Here is a 23,103-nt window from a genome sequence, read left to right as displayed (position 1 = left end):
ACAGTCTCCGGCCTGTTAAGGTGGAAACGAAGACGTTTAAAGATCACCTAGCCCAACACCTACGCCCCGGGTAGGGACACCATTCCTGAGACCAGGTTCCCCAAGGCCTTAACCAATCTGGCCTAAACACTACCAGAACTGGGACGTCTACTACTCTTCTCAGAGGTGTAGTATACCCCAAAAGCTGCTCTAATACAGCAGAAAGACATGACTACCTCTTCTTTCAATGTTGAGACCACATACTTACCCCAGTACACTCACGATAATAGAGACAACAAAATAAAATACAAGGAAACTTTATTTTTCAGTTTTATCAACGTTTTGCTCTGTTTTTTGTTGGTTTTTCATTGTTGTTTTCTTTTGTCTTCAAGCTGCTTATTAGTTGACAAGTCCGGTCAGTTTTTGTATTAAAAAGGATTTTGATGGAGGTAGCTTTGTCTCTGTCCTGGCTTTTGCTTGGTCTTGCCTGCGCACTTGTCTCAGTAAACAAACTCAAAATAAAATTAAGAACGAAAACTGGAATTCCAGGCGGAGGCAACGAGCAATGCAGCCAGGTTCTCCATGTAACAGACATGGCGCTGGGGCCTCCAGTCACTATATACAGAGTCCATCATACATCCATCCCCCTGTCTCCTAAACACACTCCTTGCTCCAACGGGCTGGCTGCAGAGGAAGGAGTTTCTTCTCCTTCCAGAGACCTGAGCAGCAGCTTCCATGGAGGGAAACAGCACCCAGTCAGGAATGTCAGGCAGAGGGGTAGAGTGTGAAGGGGTGGGCTAGGGGGGTCACTTCAGCTTGGCTGAAAGGTCAACAGCACTGGGCCAGGAACTCACTGCTGCTGGGCGACCTGTAGGGCGAGAGAGAACCTGAGACTCACGGGCTGGTCACCAAAGCCCAGCGTGGCCCACGGAGGCCCCGTCCCTCCCCCCAGAGCTCCCTTACTGACCGGAGAGGGTACGTACTTGTTGGGGAGGGGGCGGCGGCGGGGGCTCACTGCTGCGGTTGGCCAGGCGGCTGAGGATGTTGCGCTCCGACATCTGGAGGCGCACTGCCACGGGTGGGATGCGGGCAATCGTGGCCGGCAGACGAGTCACATCTGCCTTCATGTCACTCAAAAGCTCCTCCAGCTGCTTCAGAACTACGAGAGAAAGGGACATCTGTTCGGACGGGGAAGGGACACCCCAGAGGGGACAGCACTGCTAAACACCTACCCCACCCTTGTTTAACACACCGCATTACCTTTGTGCAGCACAGCATTGGCTGGTTTGTTCCCAGCCATTGACTCCTTGGATAGGTGCTGGTGGCTCTCAGCCAGGCATTCCACCTCTGCAAAACGTGTGTTCAGCGCCATGGATGGGTGAGATGGGTCTTCGGACATGTTCAGATAAGCAGCTCGCCGCAACTGTTCCTCAATTACCAGCGCTTGCTCCAGGAGCTGCAAGGTGGGGCAGGAATGAGTCTTTCAGCAGCTGCCTGAGAAGAGCCTTCTTTGTACCCCCACTCTCCCCCAATCCAATTCCCCACCATCTCATAAGGTGAGATTATGCCACTGAATCTCCTTCCACCAGCTGGTTTTACTGAGTAGCCCCAAACAGTAAGGGCTTCACAAAGCAATCAGATACGCAAGAAAACCAGGGTACGTTTGGTTTAATAGACTACTACAACTCCACTAGTGTTTTCATTCCTCCTCTGATTCTTTTTACACATTCTTTATGAGGCAAATGGGATGGAGATTACTCTTTGAACCCAAGGGAAAGGTATTCTGTCCCATTTATAGAAATAATCTAAAATCTTGTAAGCATTTGGAGAAATCAACTGGAATCAAGTCAGTGCAGAACTCATCATTCAGTCTATAGTCAACATTTTGCCCCAAGACTGAGACCTATATGGCTTTTACTTATCTTAAATCACTCCCACAACTAAGTTACGTTCACTCCTAAAGAGGATGAAGTAGAGACTGAAGGCAGCCCTTTCAGCAACCCAGAGTTGTGTTCAGGCATGTGCAGTGGGTTGTAGCAGACTGAGCAGAAGCTGTGGCCAAAACAGCCACTTGAACCTTAAGCCTCTTGCTTACCAGTTGTTCTATAAACACTTGATAGAGAGCACTGAACCAAGCTCCCCAGTATCGTTTCCAGAAAAAAGGGAGCTCCCATCATGGAGCAACTGCATGATCCTGAGATATATTGCTTTTTTTTATTACCCACAGAACAAAAGGCACTGCATAAATATTTTACTTTCTTGGTGGAAACTCAGAACTGCAAGAACTTGTTCTTAGAGATCCAGGCAGTCATCACACTGAAGAGAAATCCTTACCTTAAATCTCCTTGCCAAGAACTTATTCTTTATTTCCAGGAAGTTACCCCTGTTCATCTCACCCTTGAAGGGTTCATTGAGGATGGCGTAACGTGGATCATTCTGAATATCCTGCCAACGGGCATAGCCATGACTGAGATGGGATGAGCTCAGGCAAACAAAGGCAGTGAAAACAAAGGAATACACAGCCCAGGCAGTACTGTTCTCCATAGGGAGTGGGGAAAGGGGGTACAGAGAGGGGACGAAGAGGAGCCAAGGAAAAGGAATGAGATCTATGACCTGCTAAGTCTTAACTATGCTGCAGGAAGCTCCCCCTCCCACCATCACTTTTACTCCTACGAAGATAAAGCACCCTCTCACTTAACCCACTCCAGTCAGATCCAGAACGGTCACTTTCACCGTGACAAGTTATGTACAAGGTGGGAAAATGTGTCTGTCATGGAAAGGATACTTGATAATTCCAGCTAGGAGCCAGTAGTCATGACGCCGATGCCAGATCTCATAGGTCTTCTTGGTGACAGTTGCAGCCCGCTCTTCATTCTGCCAGAGGGAGTGTAGTTCTGGAAAGGCAAGAGACACCAGAACAGTTGGAAGTTATTTCACATACATAAACAGGAGCTTATAAACATGTTCAAGCAGATAAAGATCTCATACCAGTGAAACCACCATCTGCTATGTTGAACATGAAGCGCTGCTTTACTGCCTTCTTGTGCCTTTCATCTACTGACTCCTTCAGCATCTCTCCATTCTGCAGCATCACCACATCTCTCTTATCATCGTCCTTTTTCTCATCTGTACACACAGGAAATTTTTACAACAAAAATGGCAGATATCACAACAAGTTGGACCCACAAGGAATCCTTGCAGAAGGGTTAAGGAGGAAAAGGGAGTCATCATGCCTCACCTTTCTCATCCAGAGTGATTATAGGAGGGTCAGAGGGATTTTCAGTAGCTGCTCTGTCTTCCACTTTCTCCACATCAGCTACAGGAAAGATGGGGAACATGAGATGCACAGGAACACATCAAGTCCACAGTTTTGTTTTTCAACCAGTGAAACCCAGTACTATTCTGTAACCTCTCACTGATTTTCTACATTCAAGCCTATTTCTTTAGGACAAAGTGCTTTGTACCTTTGCTTTCTACTTCCATTGGTTCATCTGATCTTTCCTTCACTTCTGTTTCCTCTACTTTTTTTTCATCCGCTTCTGTAGAGTTCACTGGGGATTTTGCTTCCTGGGGTGGTGTCTCCACAGGCTGAGCACACTGCTGAGGACAGCAACCAGTCAGACACAAAGTATAGCAGTGCATAACAGAACACAATCACAGCCACTTGAAAAGCAAAGACACACAAAACTGTGAGGCCAATTCTGAGGACCAGAGAGTCATCTTTAAATATCGCTCTGAAAACTCATGTCTGCCTCAGCTGAAATAAAGAGGGGGCAGAAGTTGAGAAATTCTAAAGAGAAATTACAAAGCAAAAAAGCCCAAACTCACCTCCATAGGGGCCTCTGTTTCAGTAGCAGAGGCACTGAGCTCCTTCTCTGGTTCAGCTGGTTCTCCTTGCTCCTTAGCACTAGCTCCTTCTTCTACTTTTACTCCGTCTTCTGTGTATTCCCCACGCCAGAGCAGCACAGCAGACAAAAGAGAAGCAAATCAGTCAGGCCTTGCCTGCTACAAAGCCCTTTTTTCTGGTGCTCCCAGAGATCAGGCCCATCCAAATGGAACTAACATGACCCCTCCCCTTTTCCTGCCCACTACAAATGCTGGGCTTCTCACTTTTGTCAGCGCATCCCAGGAAAGCCAGTGTCCTCTCTTGCCTTTAAGGGCGTGCACATGTCTTTGGCAGCCCTCCTAACATGAGAGTAAGCTGATCTGCGTCCACCCCCAGACCCCACCACCACAGTTCTGGTGAGGGGAACAGCCAGGGTAAGGTGAGGACGCAGGGTTGAACAAGAGGGGAGCCCTCACCAGGTGGAGGAACAGGGGCAGGTGTATTCGGCTGCGTATCCCCTGGGGTCGAAGGAGTTGGAGTTTTGGGAGAGGGTGAGCTGGGCTGTGAAAGTTTCTTGTTCTCCTCTATCTCTGCCAGTTCTGGCATACTCCAGCGGCCATTCACATGCTCAAATTCCTGCACCTGCACAAGAAGGAGGGAAAGATGCATCACTGGAGGAGTCATACAAAGCTCATCCTTAGAGGCAGACCACTGAGCACAAAATGAAAGTGGGTGTGAAAGGAGGGGTAACTAACTCAAGACCCCAGTGACTACAGTTGTATGGCCAGCAAAGGCCACACTGCTCTGCTGGGCACCCACCTTTTTGCGTATAAGTGACATGACCCCAATGCGAGTAAGGACGTGCTGCCGAGAAAGGCCTTCCCGCGGGACCCCATCTGCAAAGGTCTCTGCACCATCAGCTCCAGGTTCACATAAATGGCGCATGAACAGCGAGACATAGGCCCTGCAGCCATCGAGAGACAGGCAATTAGTCCACAAATTGCATTATCTGGAGACATACACTGTCAGACCCCTCCCAGCACATAAGGGAAATTACCCTGAGACTCTTAACCCACAGTAACAAGTTCTGGGGCTCCAGGCCCCTTTGAGGGAGAATTTCCTAACAAAATCACTACATACATAGAGAACACACAGCTAACTCAAGTCTTGAGCCAGAAACAATCACAAACCCAAGAAAGACGCTGGGAGTGTATTCATTACATGCTTGTAGAGTCCTGCTACTCCTATAAAAGCATTCACTTTTGGTGACTGAAGAGTCAGGTCCAAGAGTTAACAACAATCCCAGCTTATACTTCACTTTCCCACAAAGAGTCAACCAATACATTAACGAAAAGCAGTCTCCAAGAAAAAGCCCAATTCTCATTCTTCTCCAAAAGGACTAGTTGCTGTCAGTCTTCTATTCCTGCTAATGCAGACTCACTTGAACTCCTTCTCTGACTTGCCACGGAGGTCCCGAACAAGCCACTGAGTGGTGAAGGCATCCTGAGGCGGCATTCCATAGCGCATGATGGCGTTGAGGAAGGCCTTCCGCTGGCGAGCGTTGAAACCCAACACCTAGAATGAAGGAGCAGACAGACAGATATGGCAAGAGGAATACAGGAGCAGCTGGGATGCAAATGTCTTCTCTGGTACAACTTACCTCGATGTTCCCCCCGACACGAGCCAGTAAGGGAGGCAGAGGCTTATCCTTATCATTTCTCAGGCCCTTGCGGCTAGGCCGACGAGCTGCTGGAGAGAGAAATGCAGCTAAGTAAAGAGACAATGCACAGCATACTGTTGTGTGAATGCTGCTCCAGCAGGAGAGCACCACAACGTATAAATCACCCAAATCAAGTCCCAACTGTTTCTACACTCAAAGCAACCCAGGAACTCTGGCTCCAGTATAACTTACCTTCAGACCTCTCATCAAAGTCCTCGTCTCCTTCTTCAGAAGCAACTGAATAGTCTGACTGATTATCTGACTGGTCATCCTGCCAGTCTGAAAGAAAAACAGCACGTGAGCCTGAGACGCTACTCCGTTACTTCCCAGCAACACATACTTACACCCTTTTTTCCCTCAGGGTCCTGTGGATTTGTACCTCTATCCTCCTGTGAGCCATCGTTGTAGTTAACTTGCTTGCGAATACGTTTGCCCTTGCCCAGGTTCCTGGCCAGATCCTCCTGTTGTTGCTCATAATGGTGACGGAGAAGTTTCTCCCAGTAATCAGGATCCACTGATTCTTCCTGCTTAATAATTTCCCGTTCAACCTCCTCTTCCTCCTGCCAGAGAGGTAACAAATTTAGGGCCCTGTGCTCCAGGTCCCAGCCTGTCACAGCAGATATATTCCTGCCTGCTTGGCTTTAAGAACTTCACAGCTCAATTAACTTAATTGATCCTTCATCACTAAGGAGAACATATTAGCTGACATCCACCTCATACTCACCCCCATCTCCTCCTCACGAACTACATACTGGGCCACCTTGAAGGAGCTGAGATATTCATTCATGCCCTGAAGTTCTGTGTCTTCTGTTTCATCCTGGTTCCGATCCAGCAGACGCTCAATTGCTTTGTCATCATAGTGGATGACACTACTGTCCTCACCTTCTTTGTTATCCCCTGAAAGAAGAGTACAGGCAGCGTTGCTGTATGGATATCAATGGACTACAAAAGGGACTGCCACCCTAGACCTTCCTTGTAGAGCTATAATCAGCACTGTGTCTACAGTCTCCCACTAAATAAGGAGACAGGTGTCCTCCCCCCTGCTTCAGTTCTACTCCCAGGCACTTACCCCCCTCAGTAGCCTCATCCTTGAAGAGCTCTTCAGTGCCAAATTTGAGAATGTCATCAAGTTCCTGCTTGGACATGGAGCCTGTCTTGGAGCCCAACCCTGGTCTCACTACCAGATGAGTTAGCATCATCTTCTTCTTGGCCACCTGAGTGATACGCTCCTCCACGGAGGCCCTTGTCACAAAGCGGTATATCATCACTTTCTTGTTCTGCCCAATTCTGTGTGCACGGCTGAAGGCCTAGAAAAGAGATGTGCTCAGAACAATCTAGAGCTACACAAGCAGTGATCTGATATACCCCACCTACCTCCACAAGCTTCCCACTTGCCTTCACATCAGCTCTTAGCATTAGTGAAGACTGTGCCCTAGAAGATCCCTCCACTATTTCACTTCCCATCTCTACCCATCCTCACTGCTCTAATTTTGTGTATTTCTAGAGGGGAAGCTTCACACTCTTTCACTCTTTTTGATAATTTAATTTCTTCTTTTCCTCAGGATTACTCCATAGTGAGTGATCTCATTCAGACTCACCTGGATATCATTGTGGGGGTTCCAGTCTGAATCGTAGATAATCACAGTATCTGCTGTGGCCAAGTTAATACCAAGACCCCCAGCTCGAGTTGAAAGCAGAAAGCAGAACTGCTGAGCTCCAGGAGCTTAGATTAAAAAAAAAAAAGAGAACAAAAGTAATCAAGGGAGTGCACAGTACTCAAAGAAGGATTTGTAACTGACCCACATCACCTGACAGGGAATTGCTACTAATTTAAGATTCCAGGAAAGCAATAGAAGACTTAGGGCACAACAATCCCATGATGAGCATTAAGCACATACAAGGCAAGCTTTCATTGTACAGAAAAAGCAGGAGACTCTATACCATTGAAGCGATCAATAGCCTCCTGACGCATGTTCCCTGTGATTCCTCCATCAATACGCTCATATTTGTACCCTTCATGTTCCAAGAAATCTTCTAGAAGGTCCAACATTTTAGTCATCTGCACATCAGAAAAACACCACCACAGAAGAATGAGGGACAAGTGGATACCAGATCAAGAGACTTCTTTCTCAGAAAAAGTATTCCAGGCCTGAAGGTTTTTCTCCATATACCTGAGAGAATATGAGCACTCTGTGACCTCCCTCCTTCAGGTTCTTTAACATCTTCTGGAGCAGCAACAGCTTTCCAGAGGCTCGAATGAGTGCACTACCATCATACATGCCATTTGGCATTTTTGGAGCTTCCTAAAAAGAAAAAGAGAAAGAGGGAATAAGAGGCAAGGGACAAAAATAGCTTGAAGGGATGTAAATTGGTCTTAGTCCCCAGCTGATGCTGACTCACACCTGGTCACTTAGCTTGGCACAACCACTGGGGTATAGCACTGGCTGTATGAAACACTTGTGCCTGTTCTATTGCAATTTGATTCCTACATACCCTCCTCTTTTCTTACTTAGTCCCTACTCTTACAGTCTTCACCACCTGATATGAGCCAAAAGACAGCTCTGACCTGTCATATAAATGTGCTGGAAAAGAAAGGCCTTCCAGACAGAATGAAAAAAAAACACAGAAGCAAAAAGAAAGAAATGGGAACCCCTCCATGTCTCACCTAGGGAGCTAACTGGCTTCCTGATAAAAGCCAGCAGGAATCTGCCTATACAGAATAAGTGACTGAACATACCATAGCAGCCACAGGAAAGAGGTAGGGGTGGTTACAGCACTTCTTCAGGTCCATAACAACATTGAGCAATGAGACTTGGTTACCACCACCCCGTGCATTCAGTGCCTCAAAGTTCCTTGTCAAAATGTATTTATAGTATTTCCTGAAAACAAAAAAGAAAATAAAACAACTCAGACAGTTGTCATGAGAATGATTAATCTACTCTTCTCTTGCTAAACTCTGCACAGCTTCTGGCTTTACCTGCCAGCTACCTAGGCTCTGCCAGGGGCACTCACTACCTATTTACCCCTTACACCAGAGCACAGGATTAGTCCTTCCTCTGCTCTAGTGGCAGCCCACTGTGCAGAAATCCCTGTGGAGTAAGGATAAGGCTGTTGCAGCACCCTCTTTAAAACTGCAGAGCAGAGAAACAGCAGCTCAACAGCAGGCGCTCTTCTTCAACCCCACACTCACTTCTGCATGGGACTCAGCTCCACTCTGACAATGAGCTCAGTCTTAGATGGCATGTTCTTGAAAACATCAGCCTTGAGACGCCTCAGCATATGTGGGCCCAGCATGTCGTGCAGCTTCTTGATCTGATCTTCCTTGGCAATATCCGCAAACTCTTCTAGGAAGCCCTCCAAGTTACTGCAGGGAAACAGACACTCAGCAAACGGCACAAAGGGAAAAGAGCAAAAGAGCAAGTGAGGGGAAAGGAATGACAAGACAGGCAAGGCTGACTTGTACTGCAAGACATACTGGAATCTCTCGGGTGTCAGGAAGTTCAGCAGGTGGAAGAGTTCCTCCAGGTTGTTCTGCAGGGGAGTTCCTGTAAGCAGCAGCTTGTGCTGGAGGGAGTAACCATTCAGCACACGGAAGAACTGGAAAAGAGAGAGCGGGGAAAAAAGTGGGAAAACAAACCAAAACACACACACAAATATATCAAAAGCTTATTAAGTCATCGGCTTACAAAAAAAATTCTAGAAAGAAAGTTGACACCAATCTAGGGTTCAATTTAGATCACATCAGCTGTTTGGACAAGAGTTCCAAGTAGTTCACATTCCAGTCAAGGTTACTAGACTGATCTTATTTGGATCATTGTTCTGCATAGCTAAACCATGACTGCAGCAAATCCTCTGAGCCATCAGGTGCTAGCAGGTTTCCTTTGCTCTTAACATGTTACAATCTCTTTCAGACCACAAACCATTTCTAGACTGCTGTACTATGTATTCTTTTTTGCTAAATTAGTGTTCCACATTCCTACAACTACTCTGCCTTGAGAATTCTAGAAATAACGAAGTCACTCTTCCTATTCATATCACTCCTGGCAGTGTTCCAGAGCTCTGAACAAGCAGAGGAGAAAAAGAGCTAAGGGTTTGCCAATGTGTCTTAAAGGTAATTTGCACTGGTTTTCACAACAATGAAGTAATTCCAGACAGATGTAGTGAGCAGTTCAAGTACTGCACTGAAAAGCACAAGTGTACCATGTTCACCTGGACAAACTGACAGTAAAGCAGTAATTTATTTATGAGCTTGGCCATTTCTTTGCTTATCTTACACTTAGCATGATACAAGGTCAAACTTAATGAAAGCAGCTGTACTAGATGGCAAACAAAAACCAAATCACTTGTTTTGGTTACTGCACCAGAAGAGTACTTCGAGTGGCCTCCACAGGGATTTATCTATGTAGTTATAGTTAAAAATATTCTTATTTTGGAATCAAATGTGGAAGTTACTAATTATATCCACAAAACTTCAGGAGATAACCCAAATTTGTCAAGAAGCATCTGACCTATCTATCTTGCAGCCAAACACCTATAAGTTGTTCTTACAGGACAGGAAACTGCTGTAGAAAAAGATTTAATGGTTCTGCATAGTGTAACCCTGAGCCTTTACATCCTTTTTCAATTAATGAGTATTATTAGTAAGCATTCATTCCTGCTTCCAATGGTTTCAATGCTAAGCATAGAACGGCATCCAGTCTTAGTGCCTACAACAAAGTAAGATTTAGAAACTGAACTGCAAGCACAGCTGTGATGTCTCAGGAAGATGCCTCATGCCAAGATCCAAAACACTAAAGCCATCTGAACAAAACAAACAAAAAGAAATCAAGAAGCAATTTTGTCTTATGGTCTCCAAGAACCTCTAAAACCAGCTTTCCAATAATAATTGGTTTTGGCATACTGAGCACTAGAATCCAGCTGAAGACAGACAAATAGACACCAGAATTAAGGCAAAAGGCCTAGGGAGGGGTTGGATTAAGAAAGTACAGTCAAAGTCTACTCAATTCAAACAAGCTTAGTTAAGGTGCAGCCTCATACTAAAGCAGTTCTATGGCTTTCAGCACCTACCCAGGCATTTCTGAACACCTCTGCCCACCTTCCATTTCTCTAACACCTAATTAGTTCTGCTACAAAGCCAGATGAATGCAGAGAGCAAGCCTACTCTGGAAGCAGGGTAATTCTGCTCATAGAACATGTTTTATGCTCAGCATGGTAAACCTTTTCAGAACAGAGGTGGTGCAGGAATGTGATCTGTTTTCAGAGAAGTCATTTTGTATTTGAGAGCAACAACCACATCCAGGTTTTTCTGGTTTTCAGTCTACACCAACTGCCCATTCATGTGGAAAGAAAGCTATTTTAACCAGTGATCTGTATAAGTAAACTTGTTGCCAATGATGATTGATCTCCAAATGCAGGCTGTTGATTTTTCTTTTTAATAACACATCGAATTTACTACTGAACAAATGACTAAGAGCTGTCTCTCTCCCCTGCAACATATGCCATGCCCATGAACCACCTCTGCTTCTCTGTACCTTAGACTGATTGTTCTTCAGCCTGTGAGCTTCATCCACAATGAGACAGGCCCAGTCAATAGAGCCTAGTATGGCCATATCAATGGTGATCAATTCATAGGAGGTGAGAAGCACATGGAACTTGACAGCAGCCTCTTTCTGCAAAGGGAAAGGATGAACATGTAATGGCATAGAAGATACAGTGCTCCTCCACCGAGCTGTCCTGATGAGCTCTGGTCAACAGCACATCAAAAACTTCCACACCCCCAGTTTCCTAACACAAGTTTCAAAATGCTGCCCAAACCATTTTAGCCTTTTAAGTCTCTATTGCTCTCAACACATGTAAAATCCCTCAACCCCCTCAAGTACCTGTCTGAGGTACTGTCCTGTCTGTACCATCTACTTTTGGACAGATGCCAAACATTCTAACAGAGATGTTTAACAAGTAAGTAGTGAGTAGAAGCATGTTAAGAGAATTGAGATTTGGATAAGAGTGGCTCATCAGAAAGCTAAGACTTCAAAAGAAACAGTTTACCGTGGAATTTCAAATTACGATTAGTACTTAAGGCTGTTCCATTTCAAAAGAAAGGAAATGAGTCTATCTGCCTCTGCCACTGAAAATGCTTTAGCTTCCATCTTGGTTTTACTAGGAAGACTTCAGTTCTACAAAAAGTAGCCACTTAGGTCAGGTTCTTCCTTCCTGTCTGGGCACAAAATGCAATTTCTCATATGTCTGGGTATGGCGTGTCAGCCAATTCGTCAGGATGAAAAAGTTAATACTTTTTTTGTATATTTCTTTTCCACACAGTAGCAATTCTGGTATCAACTTACATCTATAGAAAAGATGCGCAACTTCACAGATTAAGTAGGGAAGACAGAGAGACTTGCCTAGGGCTAGTATTACCTTAGTCAACTATCTTTCTCCAGTACAGAATCAGTTCAGACTAGCAGGAGTGTTTAAACAGCCTACAGCAGGAGTCTAAACGTCCACTTGTCATCAATTTGCAGTTATTTCCCCTTGGAAACTACAAGCATAATCATTTCCCAGGGACAGCAGAGTGTCTGAATCTCAGCTGCTGAAGGTCAGTGGAGTGCATCTCAATTCAGGCTTGTGTTACAGCAAAGTTCTGTACCTTCATTCTGGATGCTTTTTTGCCTCCACGTATGGCATTATCCTCAAAAGTGAACTCATTCTCACGGATGATGGCACGGCTGTCTTTGTCCCCCACGTAGGTCACCACATACATATCTGGGGCCCACATCTCAAATTCTCGTTCCCAGTTGATGATTGTGGACAGTGGTGCACTCACCAAGAAGGGACCCTTTGAGTGGCCCTACAAATAAGAATCAGTAAGAGCATTAGATGACTGCAATCACTAACACAGGCAGAATCTCCCTGGGCAGTGACCTCCTAGTTCTCACCTCTTTGTATAAGGAATACAGGAACACTGCTGTCTGCACAGTTTTTCCCAGACCCATTTCATCAGCCAAGATTGTATCTGTGCCCTGGGCCCATGAGAAGCGCAGCCAATTCAGCCCTTCCAGTTGGTAGGGATGCAAGGTCCCCCCTGTTACATCGAGGTACTCTGGTTGCCGGTCATATTTCACTGTTGGCTATAGTGGAAAGAAGGAAGAGTTGGAATCCTTTTATTCATTTAGATAACTAACAAGAGTCCTTTCTTAGCCATCATTGTATTTGCTAGTACAGATGAGACTTCACAGATGACAACCAGACTAGCACCAAATCCAAATGGCCAAAGGCATCCAACAAGAAGCCTTTTTTTTTGGTAAAACCCTTCCACCAAGAGCTAGGGAGTCTGACCCAATGGACACAGTGGACCTTTGTCTGAAGACTCTCTAATACCATTTATTCTTTGAGCTACAAGGGAGCTCTACACCATATGCTGTTCACTGTCTGGTTTCCTATTTACCTGCAGACACTCCAAAATCAGCAGCTCTATCACATGACTCCAAAGAAAAAACAGTAACTTACATCTACTGTGGGAGTCTCAGGGGGTCTTTCCAGTTTCCGCATCTTCACTTTCTTTAACTTCTTACCAGGCCTGCCCTCTTCACCTCGCATCAGCTCCCTATACAGACACAGTCCCCAGTACATGTAAGTTTAATGGCTTTTTATTAACAAATTGAGAGAAACTATTGCAGAGAATAGGAGGGCAATCACCCAACTCAGACTCAAGAGAACAGGGCTAGAACATTCCTGAACCAGAAGAGAGGCACAAGGTCCCTGCCCAAAGGCATAAGGAGCCAGCAACAAGAAGACGCTTCTTGCCCATTGCCATCTATTAATCCAGCCAGTGCTAGAAGGCTAACACACTGCAGTACTTTCTCTTGAGTGAAGGGAAAGGAAAACAATCTCTAGATACTTCTCCTACCTGTGATTCCAGTAGGCTTGCTTGTAGACATCATAATCTTGAATATCCACATCTTCACTTTCCCAGGATGCCTGGTCATAGGGTAGGTCTCTCCATTTAATCAAATAGTGGACATTCCCCTTCTTATCCACACTGCAGAAGAAACCAGTAAGTCTCAAGAACAGTGATATGGCAGCATTCCCCCAATCCATTCAAATGGAAGGGACAGACTCAGCGAAGCAGCAGAAACAGAACAACAATGTATGTCATACCAACAAAGAACTCCCACTGTTCCTCCCAGTCATACTGCAGTTTAGCTCATCCCCTCTCTCTTAGCCTTGCTTAAGGTCTTTGTTGAAAATCCTCTTTGTTACATCCCCTACCTGTGATTAAGGATCCTGTGGATCATCATCCACTCTGGCTTGATCCCATATCGATAGAAACGCTCCTCCATCTCGGCGTATTTGGGGTCCTTGTTTTTCCTCTTTCGGCTTTTCTCTTCTTCCCCTCCAAAGTCTCCCGAGGGTGGCTCATCCATATCATTCTTGCGTTGGTAGTTACGGAACATGACCTGGCAGTGCAACTCCAGCTGCAGTGAGGACACAAGCAGTCAGTAGTTGTTTTAGCATCAACTGCCCCCCCCCCCCCTTATGCCATCGTTAGGTTCCTCCACTCACCTGCAACTCTGACACCCAGGAGCAGTGCCAGTAGGACATGCCCTGCCATTTGACAAAGAACTGCCTCTCAGGCCGGCCCTCCAGAGGCTTCGGGGGCGGAGCATTGGGGTCTGCATCAGGTGGACGTGGTGGTGCAGGGCCAACTGGAGGCTGACCCCACTTCCAGATCAAGATCTTCTGCACCTTTCCTTTCAAAGCTGGGCACTGGGAAGTTAAACAGAGCTTGATGCATCACAGTGTATGTACTCTAACATGAAAGCACTGAGGAGCAGAAACAGAGCCACTTTTATGGTTTCACTACACAGACAGAATTTGCTAGGCTTGACAAGCCCAGCAGACTGCCCAACTACAACTTCATTGAAAGTTTGTGCAAAAAATATTTTGCTGTAGAACTAAGGGCCCAACATAAGCAGCTTTTTTTTTCTTCATCACTTTTAAGTTTTTATCACCAAGTGAAAGCTATATGACCTATTTCAAGAACTTTCTGGAAAAGCATGGTATTTCTCCTAACCATCTACTAAGAAAGGTCTTAGCATCACAAAGCTTACAACAGTGCAAAACCAGTTTGTCTCAGCATCAGTTTAAATTACTTTAAGCACTGAATTTGCTTGCACTTGTTCTCCTGCTTCTACACACATGCAGGAGCTCAAAAAAGTGATCCCTGGCATGCTGGACCAAAAACTGCCCAACTAGCCTGCATGTGAACACACCTCATGAGACTCAAAGGCTGTAGCCTGGTTCTTCCCACTGTCAGGAGAAAGCAATCAAGGCACAATATCGCTACAAAAAGTCAGGCTTTTAAGCTTTATGACAAAAGTGTACCAGGACAGAGTCTTCAAAGGACCATCTATTACCACAGAAATATGATGATCCAAAGGGATTAAATCAATCACTCTTGTAGCAGTAGGAGAATGGGAGTAGCAGAAACTCACAGTGCAGCGAGGACACAGCCATTCTCCATTGGGAATCTCAGGCAGTGGGGGATTCAGACAGTGGATGTGATAAGATGATGGACAGGCATCACAGCACAGCAGCTCTCCTCCATCCTTGCAGACTCTACAGAACTCCATATGGTGGTCATCCTCTTCCTCAGCATCCCCCACTACATCCTCCAGGATTTCCTCACCTTCAGAGTTATCCTCCTTAGCCTCCCACTGAATGCCCTCTTTTTCCTATGGGAGAGGGAAATCAGAAAAACAAAGTAATTATTTCATTACCACAGAAATAGCCCCAGGTCACTTGACATCCCCCTCATACATGATCTCTTGCACCATTTGAGGAATCCAATACTCACACAGTGTGGGCAGCTCCATTTGCCCTCTGGAGCTTTCTCCATATCTGGGTCCAGGCAAACCATGTGGTAGGCACGAGGGCAGGTATCACACAGTATGATTTCTCCTCCCTGCTGGCACACCTCACAGTAGTCCTGGTGATCAGTCTCATAGCCATCCACAGCCACTGTGGAGTCCTCCTCACCTGCAGAGGATGATGAGGAGTTACTGTAGGACACGCCACAGGTATAGGTTTCCTATAGCCAGGGAGGGTATTCTCCCAACAGCCTACACAGCCATCTAGAGATCCAGACTACAAAACTCTTATTCTATGTAAGGAAAAAGGCTGAGAAGGAAGACCTGGAAACAGGGGCAAAAGTCCCTTAGTGCCACCTTCCACCCATGAAATAAAAGATACAGTTAAGGCCTGGAAAACTCAGCACTGCATCTGTTTCCCTAACAAAGAACTCCTGAAAGAACTTCTGAAAACTTTCTTATTCAAAACAATAGCAGGTTCTTCGTCCACGATCAATTCTCCCTCAAGTATGCTGTTAAACATCAAAACTCCACACAGACAAGCCTCTAATCTTTCTACACACTTAACCATGCTTATTTCCATCTGTTGGCAAGTATCTATACCTTTCTTTTTCTTCTTCCCAGCCTTGAGTTTTTTGCGACTGCGGCTACTACGGCTTGTAGATCCATCTGAAACAGAGTAGCTGTTGATGCTGGCATCATCAAAGTCTGACTCCACATCCAGATCATCATCTTCACTCTGGGGTAGGAAAGAGAAAAGCTTCATTACTCAGACACACACCCCAGCATCACTATCACATCATGACCTCCTCCTCACAAGGTCAAGAAAGGAGCATCACTTACTGATGATCTTTTACGCTTGGAACCAAATCCTCCCAGTTTGATTTTCAGTGGTGCCACCTTCTTTGTTTTAGGTTTCTTGATATCAGGAATACGAGGACTGGCCTTCGGCTTCCGCCGGGCATTGGGTCCTAGGAATACAGGAGGCAGAGTCAGAGGGGCTATTGCTTTGACACCACCCACATTCTATCCTCCTGCCAGACTCTCCATAGCTCACCTTTGCCCTCCTTTGTCTTGGCTTTCCTGAGTGGCACATCCACGGGAGGCTGTGGCAGGACAGCATCCACATTTGTCACCATACTCTCAACTACTGCAACAGCTGCAGCTGCAGCAGCTGCCACAGATGCACCTGAACTTCCTTTGAAGGGGTTGTTTGTGCTAAACTCCCTCCACTTGGCTCCCAGTACCATCATCATCTTCGACACTGCTATTTTAGGATTCTTGGCTGCGATAAGTGGCCTGTGTACAGTTAAGGAAGGAAAGGTTACTGAACCACCCTGAAATCTAGATTATTCCTCCCCACTGCCACCCCCATCAACACCTTTATCTCAGACTACATTCCTTTCTAATCTCTGATCTCAACAGCCAGTGATTCTCCCTACTCTCATCCTTCACTCTATGTGAAAGATGAAAACGTTCAGGGGCTTTGAAAAAAGAAATGGAATTTAGCATAGTAGGGAAGAAAGGGGACTGGGAGAACCTGCATCATCTCGATTACTGAAAACAAAAAAGCTAGGGATCAATTATTTTACTGTTGTTTCAGCTTGCACTCTAGGTACTATGCTAGCATGTACTGAGGTTCCAAAATCAAGCAATCTAGTTTTTGCCCCATGTCTTTTTTTCCTCCTGAGTCATTTAAAGTGTAGGCTTGTAGCTCACCTGACAAACTGGCTGAAAGCTTTGTAGTTGGTGAGTGTGCGGTAATCCTCCTCTGTGAAGATGTGATCAATATCCTCCATGCCCCAATCTTCCAGGAGCTGAGCAGATGACTTTGGCTCCTACGAAAAGAGAGTCAAAGCAACTCTGAGCAAAACTTCCACACATCTTTCACATTCCACAGATGACCCAGGGATTTTTTTTTTCCCCTGCATCTGCTTATCACTACCACAGGACACAGCCACAATAGCAGATCAGTGGAAACAGGAAAAGTGCTTGGATTCAATATAAGTTCCGTGTGTGCTTAAAGTAGTAGAGAGGGAAGAATGCAAGGTGGGGAAAAATGTCAAGTCAAGAGGATCTAGTGGAAGAAGAGACTACACAGTCCCAACTCCTTGTGCAATCACAAAGGGACAGCACAACGATCCCCCAAATCAGATACATGGAATTTGAAGCAAACAGTCAGCAGGGTAGCAGCTTGTTACCTTGGAGTCGTCATCTTCCTCCTCCTCTTCCTCCTCCTCCTTGCGCTTGGCTTTGTTTTTCTTTTCCTTCTTGGGTCCTAATTTCTTCTTTTTCTTCTTTCCAGGGGTATAATCACTGCCCTCACTGTCAGAGCGCAGAACCTCTTCTTCCTCCTCCACAAACTCATTCCCCTCACCAGAGCTGTCCCCTAGCTGGGGAGGGAGGGAGAGATCAGGCATAAGAAAATACCCTGGGATAAACATTAAACACTGCTCTCTCTCCAAGCTCTACAGGATTCATTCAAAAGATTGCTGCTATCAGCCAACAACAACAGTAAGCACCCTCACTCTATTTTAGAGTGTGACCTTAGGCATCCTTTTTCTTACCTCCTTCTTCTGACGCTTGCTGAGCTTGGGCACTTTGGGTTCTTTCAGTTTCTTGGGCTTCTTCTTCTTCTTGATTTTGGGAGTGTCAGCCTCTGACAGAAGCTCTTCTTCTGGCTCTTCTTCAGGTTCTGGATGTGAAGAGGTGACAAGTCTCATTTAACTCCCATCTGTGCACTACAATATAGCCCCTCTTCACAGAGATCAACTTGTCTGCTTCTTGCTACACACTTACCAACAGAGGTGGTTACAACTCTTACTGTCCATAACAGATACTCAAAGATTGTATCCTAAGGTACCATCTAACATGGGTTCTCCCCTCCCAACACCACCTATTTCTACAATCTTGCTTCTCCAAGCACAATTGCACGCAGAACTCAGGGAAAGAAATTTGCCATAACCCAACAAGAACAGCAAAGAGCATAAAACTGATGGCCACATCTAAAGGGCCAGTGAATGCATTTGAGAACCTGAGGATACTGTTGCAGTCCATGGATCTCCAGAAAAGAAACCATCTAGCCTCTTCAGCAGTACAGAACATCCTACAGCTGCATGCAAAATACAGGCCAGTAAGCCACTACTTTTCCTCCTCTATAGGGAAGTTGTTACTCAGCAACTCTATTCTGATCCAAATTAGAACCTTCCACCAGCCCCAGCACCCAGCAAGCTGACTGCCTGGCCAGAACACACGCCAGTTCCCCAGCACCAATGCACACTTCCATCTGTGTGCCATTCCCTGGCTGCCCTTGGCCCGAGGGGCAGGGACAGGCAGACAGTCCTTCCTTCTCTTTGTGGCAGGCTGCGGGAGCAGCGCGGCCACCCGCCCTCCCCTGCCGCCCCGCCCACTGCACACAGCCAGAGTCACTCCTTCTCCCTCCAAGGGAAAATGGCCTCCTGACCACCCGAGCTGGGCAGGATGGAGGAAGCCACAGGTCAGAGGAGGTACCGCAGCCGGGGTTGAAACAGCAGAGATAGAGGTCTCAGAACCTGGAGTCCTGTGCCTGGCCACTGCCATATTCCCAACCAATGGCTGTCTCTTTGCTCCCATGGTGCTGCAATGCCAGGTCCTTCAAGGATCATGCATCTTCTCCCCCAAGTTCTGATTTAGAGCCTTTAATGATCCACCCTTTCCAAGGTATCACCTAAACCTCTCCATTTTGCAGTGATTTTAGGCTTTTTTTCATAAAGATTTCTGTTATTGATGGTCCCATTCTGCCCAAGATCTCAGAGGCACCAGAAAGCTCCAGAGACAAGGTTTAAGAAAAAATGCCAAACAAACAAAAATCCAAAACTCCAAAACCCCACAACACCATCTTCTCTTCTCCAGTTACACTACTCTTATATGACACTACAACACTCCAGCAAGAGTTAGTAGGAAATCCCACACTTGTCCTACGATTGACTACATACATCACTCCTTTTTCACAAGGAAGTGAAGAATCCAGATGCATGTCCACAGAGCAGGTCATCGACAGCAGCAACAACAAAAAAAAGCAAACCTGAAGAATTCCCAGAGCTCTAACTCAAGCCTCATGCTGATGATGAGGATGCAAACACAAGGGAAAAAGCAAGATACAAGGACTAAAAAAAGGTAAAGGTGAGCCAGCAGCGCGGAGCAAGAACCACAAGAAACCTCAATAATTGGGTGTGGTGATGAAGGAAAGTGGGTCACGCAACAGCCCAGGGCAGTTTTCTCTGGACGTCAGCCGGTCTGAGTTCCCAGATGAAAGCAAGCCAAGCAACCTGCCCTCTCACACAGTACCCCCTCTTCCCCCTCCCCATTCATGAAAATTGAAACTCGCAAGCATTTCGGTACCCGCTCTGCCTCCATCCTCTACACCTCCTCCAAGCACAGGCCCTGACAACCTGCAATGGCTTGGAATGAAGTCAGCTCCACCTGACACAAAGCCGCAAGCCTCTCACTTTGAACTAACCCTGAAACACGGATATCAAGAACACATGCACGGTTTGCAGGAAAAAACAAACAAACAAAAAACGATCCCAAACACATCATGCATTTCACATATTCAGCTTGAGACCAACATTATCTCCACTCCACATACACGTGCCCTGCAGCCTCGGCATACCTGGATGCTGGGGGATAGCGTTGTTCAACAGGATCTCCATGTCATCATCATCACTGCCCCCTGAGCATGGTGATGGAGATCCAATGCCCGAAGCCATGTCCTCCACACTGGGGGAGGCCTGGGCTTACACAGGTTGTCGTCTTCTTGCCAGTCTGGCCAGCACTTCATTGAAAAGAAAAAGAGAAAGTTACAGCGAACCTGAACTCCGTTCTCCCAAGCAATAGTGCTACTAAGAGGATCTGTGAAAAAGCTTAGACAGCAACTTTACTGGCTTTGGAGCCCATGGATAATAGAAACACTGGCAGCAACTATCAGTTTAGAGTTGTGATAAAGTGGGCTTTAAAGACACAAGATATTAAACTGAGTCAGCAACTCATCTCTGGCGAGGAAGCCAAAACAGCTGTCCTAAAGGAAAACTCTCCCGTCCTCTGCAGTCGGGTGCCCTCGGTTATTTCTGCCTCGGGCAGAGAGAAGACAGCGGGGCAAGCAAGGCAGCCGGGCTTCCAAGGGAGCCCCGGGGCCAGCGGGGCGCCTGTCAGCGCGGTGCCCTGGCCAGCAGCCCCGACCCACCCCCGGGCTGGCACTGCAGCGCCGGCCCTGCCCCTGCCCGGCCGCCGGCCGCACACAAAAGGCCGGGCGGGCTCGGCAGCCCCGCTCCGCCGCCCCCGCCCGGCTCGGGGTGCGCGGCGCAGGGCGGGGGCGGGGGGCACCGTCTCCCGGGCGGGGGCGCGGGGCGGGGCCGGGGAAGTCCGGCGGGCGGGCGGGCGGCGAGGGGCCGCCGTTCCCCGGGGGCCGGCGCAGGCCCGGGCTGCGGGCACCGGCGAGGCGGTTGCGGGGGAGGAGGGGCCGAACTCGTCCTGCGGCCGCCCGGGCAGGGGGACGGCGCGTCCCCGGAGCAGCTGCGGCCGGGACCGACGGGGCGCCCGGCGCGGAGACGCGTCGGCTGGCCCGAACGCCCCAGGAGGCCGCGGATGGCCTCGCCCGCCCTCGTTCCCTCCCGGCTCCTCACCCGGCTCCGGACCCCGGCTCCTCTCTCGCCGCTACCGCCGCTGAAGGGAAAATGGCTCCGACCGCGGCACCGCCTCTTAAAGGGGAAAAAAACCCGGCTAGGCCCCGCCCTCTCCCGCCTACATCCCATAATATGCCCCGGGACCCCGGCAACAGGCCCCGCCCCCGTCTCCCCGGCAAACACACACCCCCTTCCCCCCCCCATCCGACATCCCATAATACTCACCCTCCCCTCAGAACTTCCCACTCACTGCCCGGCCCGGCATCCCATAATAATAACCTCCCCTCCCGCCGGTAACATCCCATAATACTGCCCCCCCCCTTCCCGCACCTTCACCCCGAGAAACATCCCATAATACTCCCCCACGCTCGCACCCCTTGGCTCCGGCATCCCATAATACTGACCCCCACCAAGAAACATCCCATAATACTGCCCCCAGCGCGGGACCCCGCGCGCCGGGGCAGAGCGCCCCCCTGCGCCTCCCGGGGCTGCCATCCCATAATAGTCCCCGCGGGAGGGGGGGGGGGGGGGGGAAGGCGCACTGTGAGGACCCCCCCCCCACCGAACATCCCATAATAGTCACACCCCGAGCGCGCACATCCCATAATAGTCACACCTCCCCCCCCCCCCCGCGCGCCCAGGCAGGCATCCCATAATAGTCGCCGGGAGCCACCGTCCAGCCCGGCATCCCATAATACTCGCGGCCGCCCGCCCCGCACCCGCACCCGCGGGGCTCCGCCGCCCCCACCCCCGCCCGCCCTGCCCCCGCTCCGGCCCGGGGCACGGGCCCGACCCCTGGCACCGCGCGGCCTGCGCGCACCTCCCGCCTTCCTGCGCGCTGGCACCGGCCCCGGGCACAGGCTCCGGGCACCGCCCTCCCACCGCCGACCGCCCCCGACCTCGAGGCTGAGCGCCCCGCTCTCCCTGCCCCGTCCTGCCGTGCCCCATCCCCGCCCGCGGGGCCCCAGGACCTCTCCGAGGCTCTCCGTGCCCGGCACGGTCACTGCCACCGCCAGCCTGTGTGCGGGGAGCCCGCGGGGACTTTGGTGCTTCCCCTGCACCTCGAGGCTGCCTGGCTGCTGGTACCTGGGGACATACCGACCCCAGGGATATGCGTTCTCCCGGGCAACTAGCGACAGGATGAGAGCATGTAGTCTCAAGTGGTGCAAGGAGAGGCTTAGGTTGGACATCAGGAGGAATGTCTTGGTGGAAAGGGTGATCAGGCATTGGAATGGACTGCCAGGGAAATGGTGGAGTCACCATCCCCGGAGTTGTTTAAGGAAAGGCTGGATGTGGCACTTAGTGCCATGGTCTAGTTGCTATGGTGGTGTTCGGTCAAAGGTTGGACTTAATGATCTCAGAGGTCTTTTCCAACTTAATTGGTCCTGTGATTCTGTGATACACAGCGTGTCCACATACTCCATTCCTCCCTGTCACCCAGCGCCCTGCTCCCTGCGGCAGCCTCCGCCAGGAAACTCATCACTGATTTACACTGACGGGAACGGTCCGTAGGTATAAGTATACTTCAATTATGCACATACAACTGTATCATTAATTTCCCATTAAACAAAATCACATCCCATAATGCCGCTTTATCCTCTGTTGAGCATTTTCATAACACTATTAATCTCAACAAAGAGGCGCAGTCCTGTCCGTCTCTCCCAGTGAACATGTGGATGTCAACAACTGCGCTCCTTGCCTCCACTGTCCCACGCCTGGCGGTGCGTGTGCACGTTTCATCCCACCACAGTGAAACACGCCACAACACAAGTGGAGGGTTGGCTGTTTACAGACTGCAACAAGTCGTTTACAGATCCTGTAACACAAGCCAGGCTTTGTCTGCTCAAGCTCACTGAAAATACGTCCATGCACACAGCAGGCGTGCAGGTGTTCCATAACTCCATCCCATCACCTTGGCCGCGTGCCGAAGTGGCTCCGGCTATTGGCAAGCCCTCCCTCACCTCTGCGTGCAGGCTCCGACCGCCTCCTTGCACCGGCAACTCTGCTGAGATACCACCAGGCTCCACCACCACATCCGTGTGCCCATCTCCA

At 48.4% G+C, this 23,103-nt stretch overlaps 1 protein-coding gene across 6 annotated transcripts; it reads right to left on the bottom strand.

Moving 5' to 3' along the window:
- Window positions 1–280: 280 nt before the first annotated feature.
- CHD4 (chromodomain helicase DNA binding protein 4) lies at window positions 281–21,141 on the bottom strand. 6 transcript variants are annotated; one of them, XM_083854369.1, is made up of 40 exons: window positions 21,052–21,141; window positions 20,043–20,204; window positions 17,959–18,086; window positions 17,593–17,784; window positions 17,111–17,229; window positions 16,449–16,690; window positions 16,235–16,362; window positions 15,995–16,130; window positions 15,379–15,560; window positions 15,017–15,256; window positions 14,085–14,288; window positions 13,791–13,996; window positions 13,429–13,560; window positions 13,029–13,125; window positions 12,458–12,649; window positions 12,169–12,369; window positions 11,057–11,194; window positions 9,001–9,122; window positions 8,716–8,889; window positions 8,263–8,404; window positions 7,697–7,828; window positions 7,467–7,584; window positions 7,124–7,248; window positions 6,595–6,832; window positions 6,250–6,422; window positions 5,905–6,085; window positions 5,718–5,828; window positions 5,466–5,554; window positions 5,247–5,380; window positions 4,625–4,769; window positions 4,282–4,447; window positions 3,808–3,917; window positions 3,444–3,579; window positions 3,218–3,295; window positions 2,968–3,105; window positions 2,765–2,873; window positions 2,314–2,446; window positions 1,240–1,435; window positions 947–1,138; window positions 281–847 (listed from the first exon to the last, which is right to left on the bottom strand). In XM_083854369.1, the coding sequence occupies exons 2-40, from the start codon at window positions 20,137–20,139 to the stop codon at window positions 786–788; spliced, it is 5,838 nt and encodes a 1,945-aa protein (XP_083710495.1). In that variant the 5' UTR covers window positions 20,140–20,204; window positions 21,052–21,141; the 3' UTR covers window positions 281–785. The 6 variants fall into 6 exon arrangements, with proteins under 6 accessions (XP_083710495.1, XP_083710494.1, XP_083710496.1 ...); XM_083854368.1 differs by having other exon boundaries at window positions 281–866; window positions 963–1,138; XM_083854370.1 differs by having other exon boundaries at window positions 281–866; window positions 963–1,138; window positions 5,466–5,551.
- Window positions 21,142–23,103: the final 1,962 nt, after the last annotated feature.

Source organism: Zosterops lateralis (genome assembly GCF_965231275.1).
Source record: "Zosterops lateralis genome assembly, chromosome: 2".
NCBI lineage: Eukaryota > Metazoa > Chordata > Aves > Passeriformes > Zosteropidae > Zosterops > Zosterops lateralis.
This window is presented reverse-complemented; position numbering and strand designations above follow the sequence as displayed.

Coding starts and splice junctions, on each gene's coding strand:
- CHD4 (XM_083854368.1), bottom strand. CDS start 20,139: ATGGCTTCGGGCATTGGATCTCCATCACCATGCTCAGGGGGCAGTGAT. Junction 1,436..2,313: donor TCTTGGCAAGGAGATTTAAG/GTAAGGATTTCT, acceptor CCCACCTTGCAG/CTCCTGGAGCAAGCGCTGGT. Junction 1,139..1,239: donor CAATGCTGTGCTGCACAAAG/GTAATGCGGTGT, acceptor TTTCTCTCGTAG/TTCTGAAGCAGCTGGAGGAG.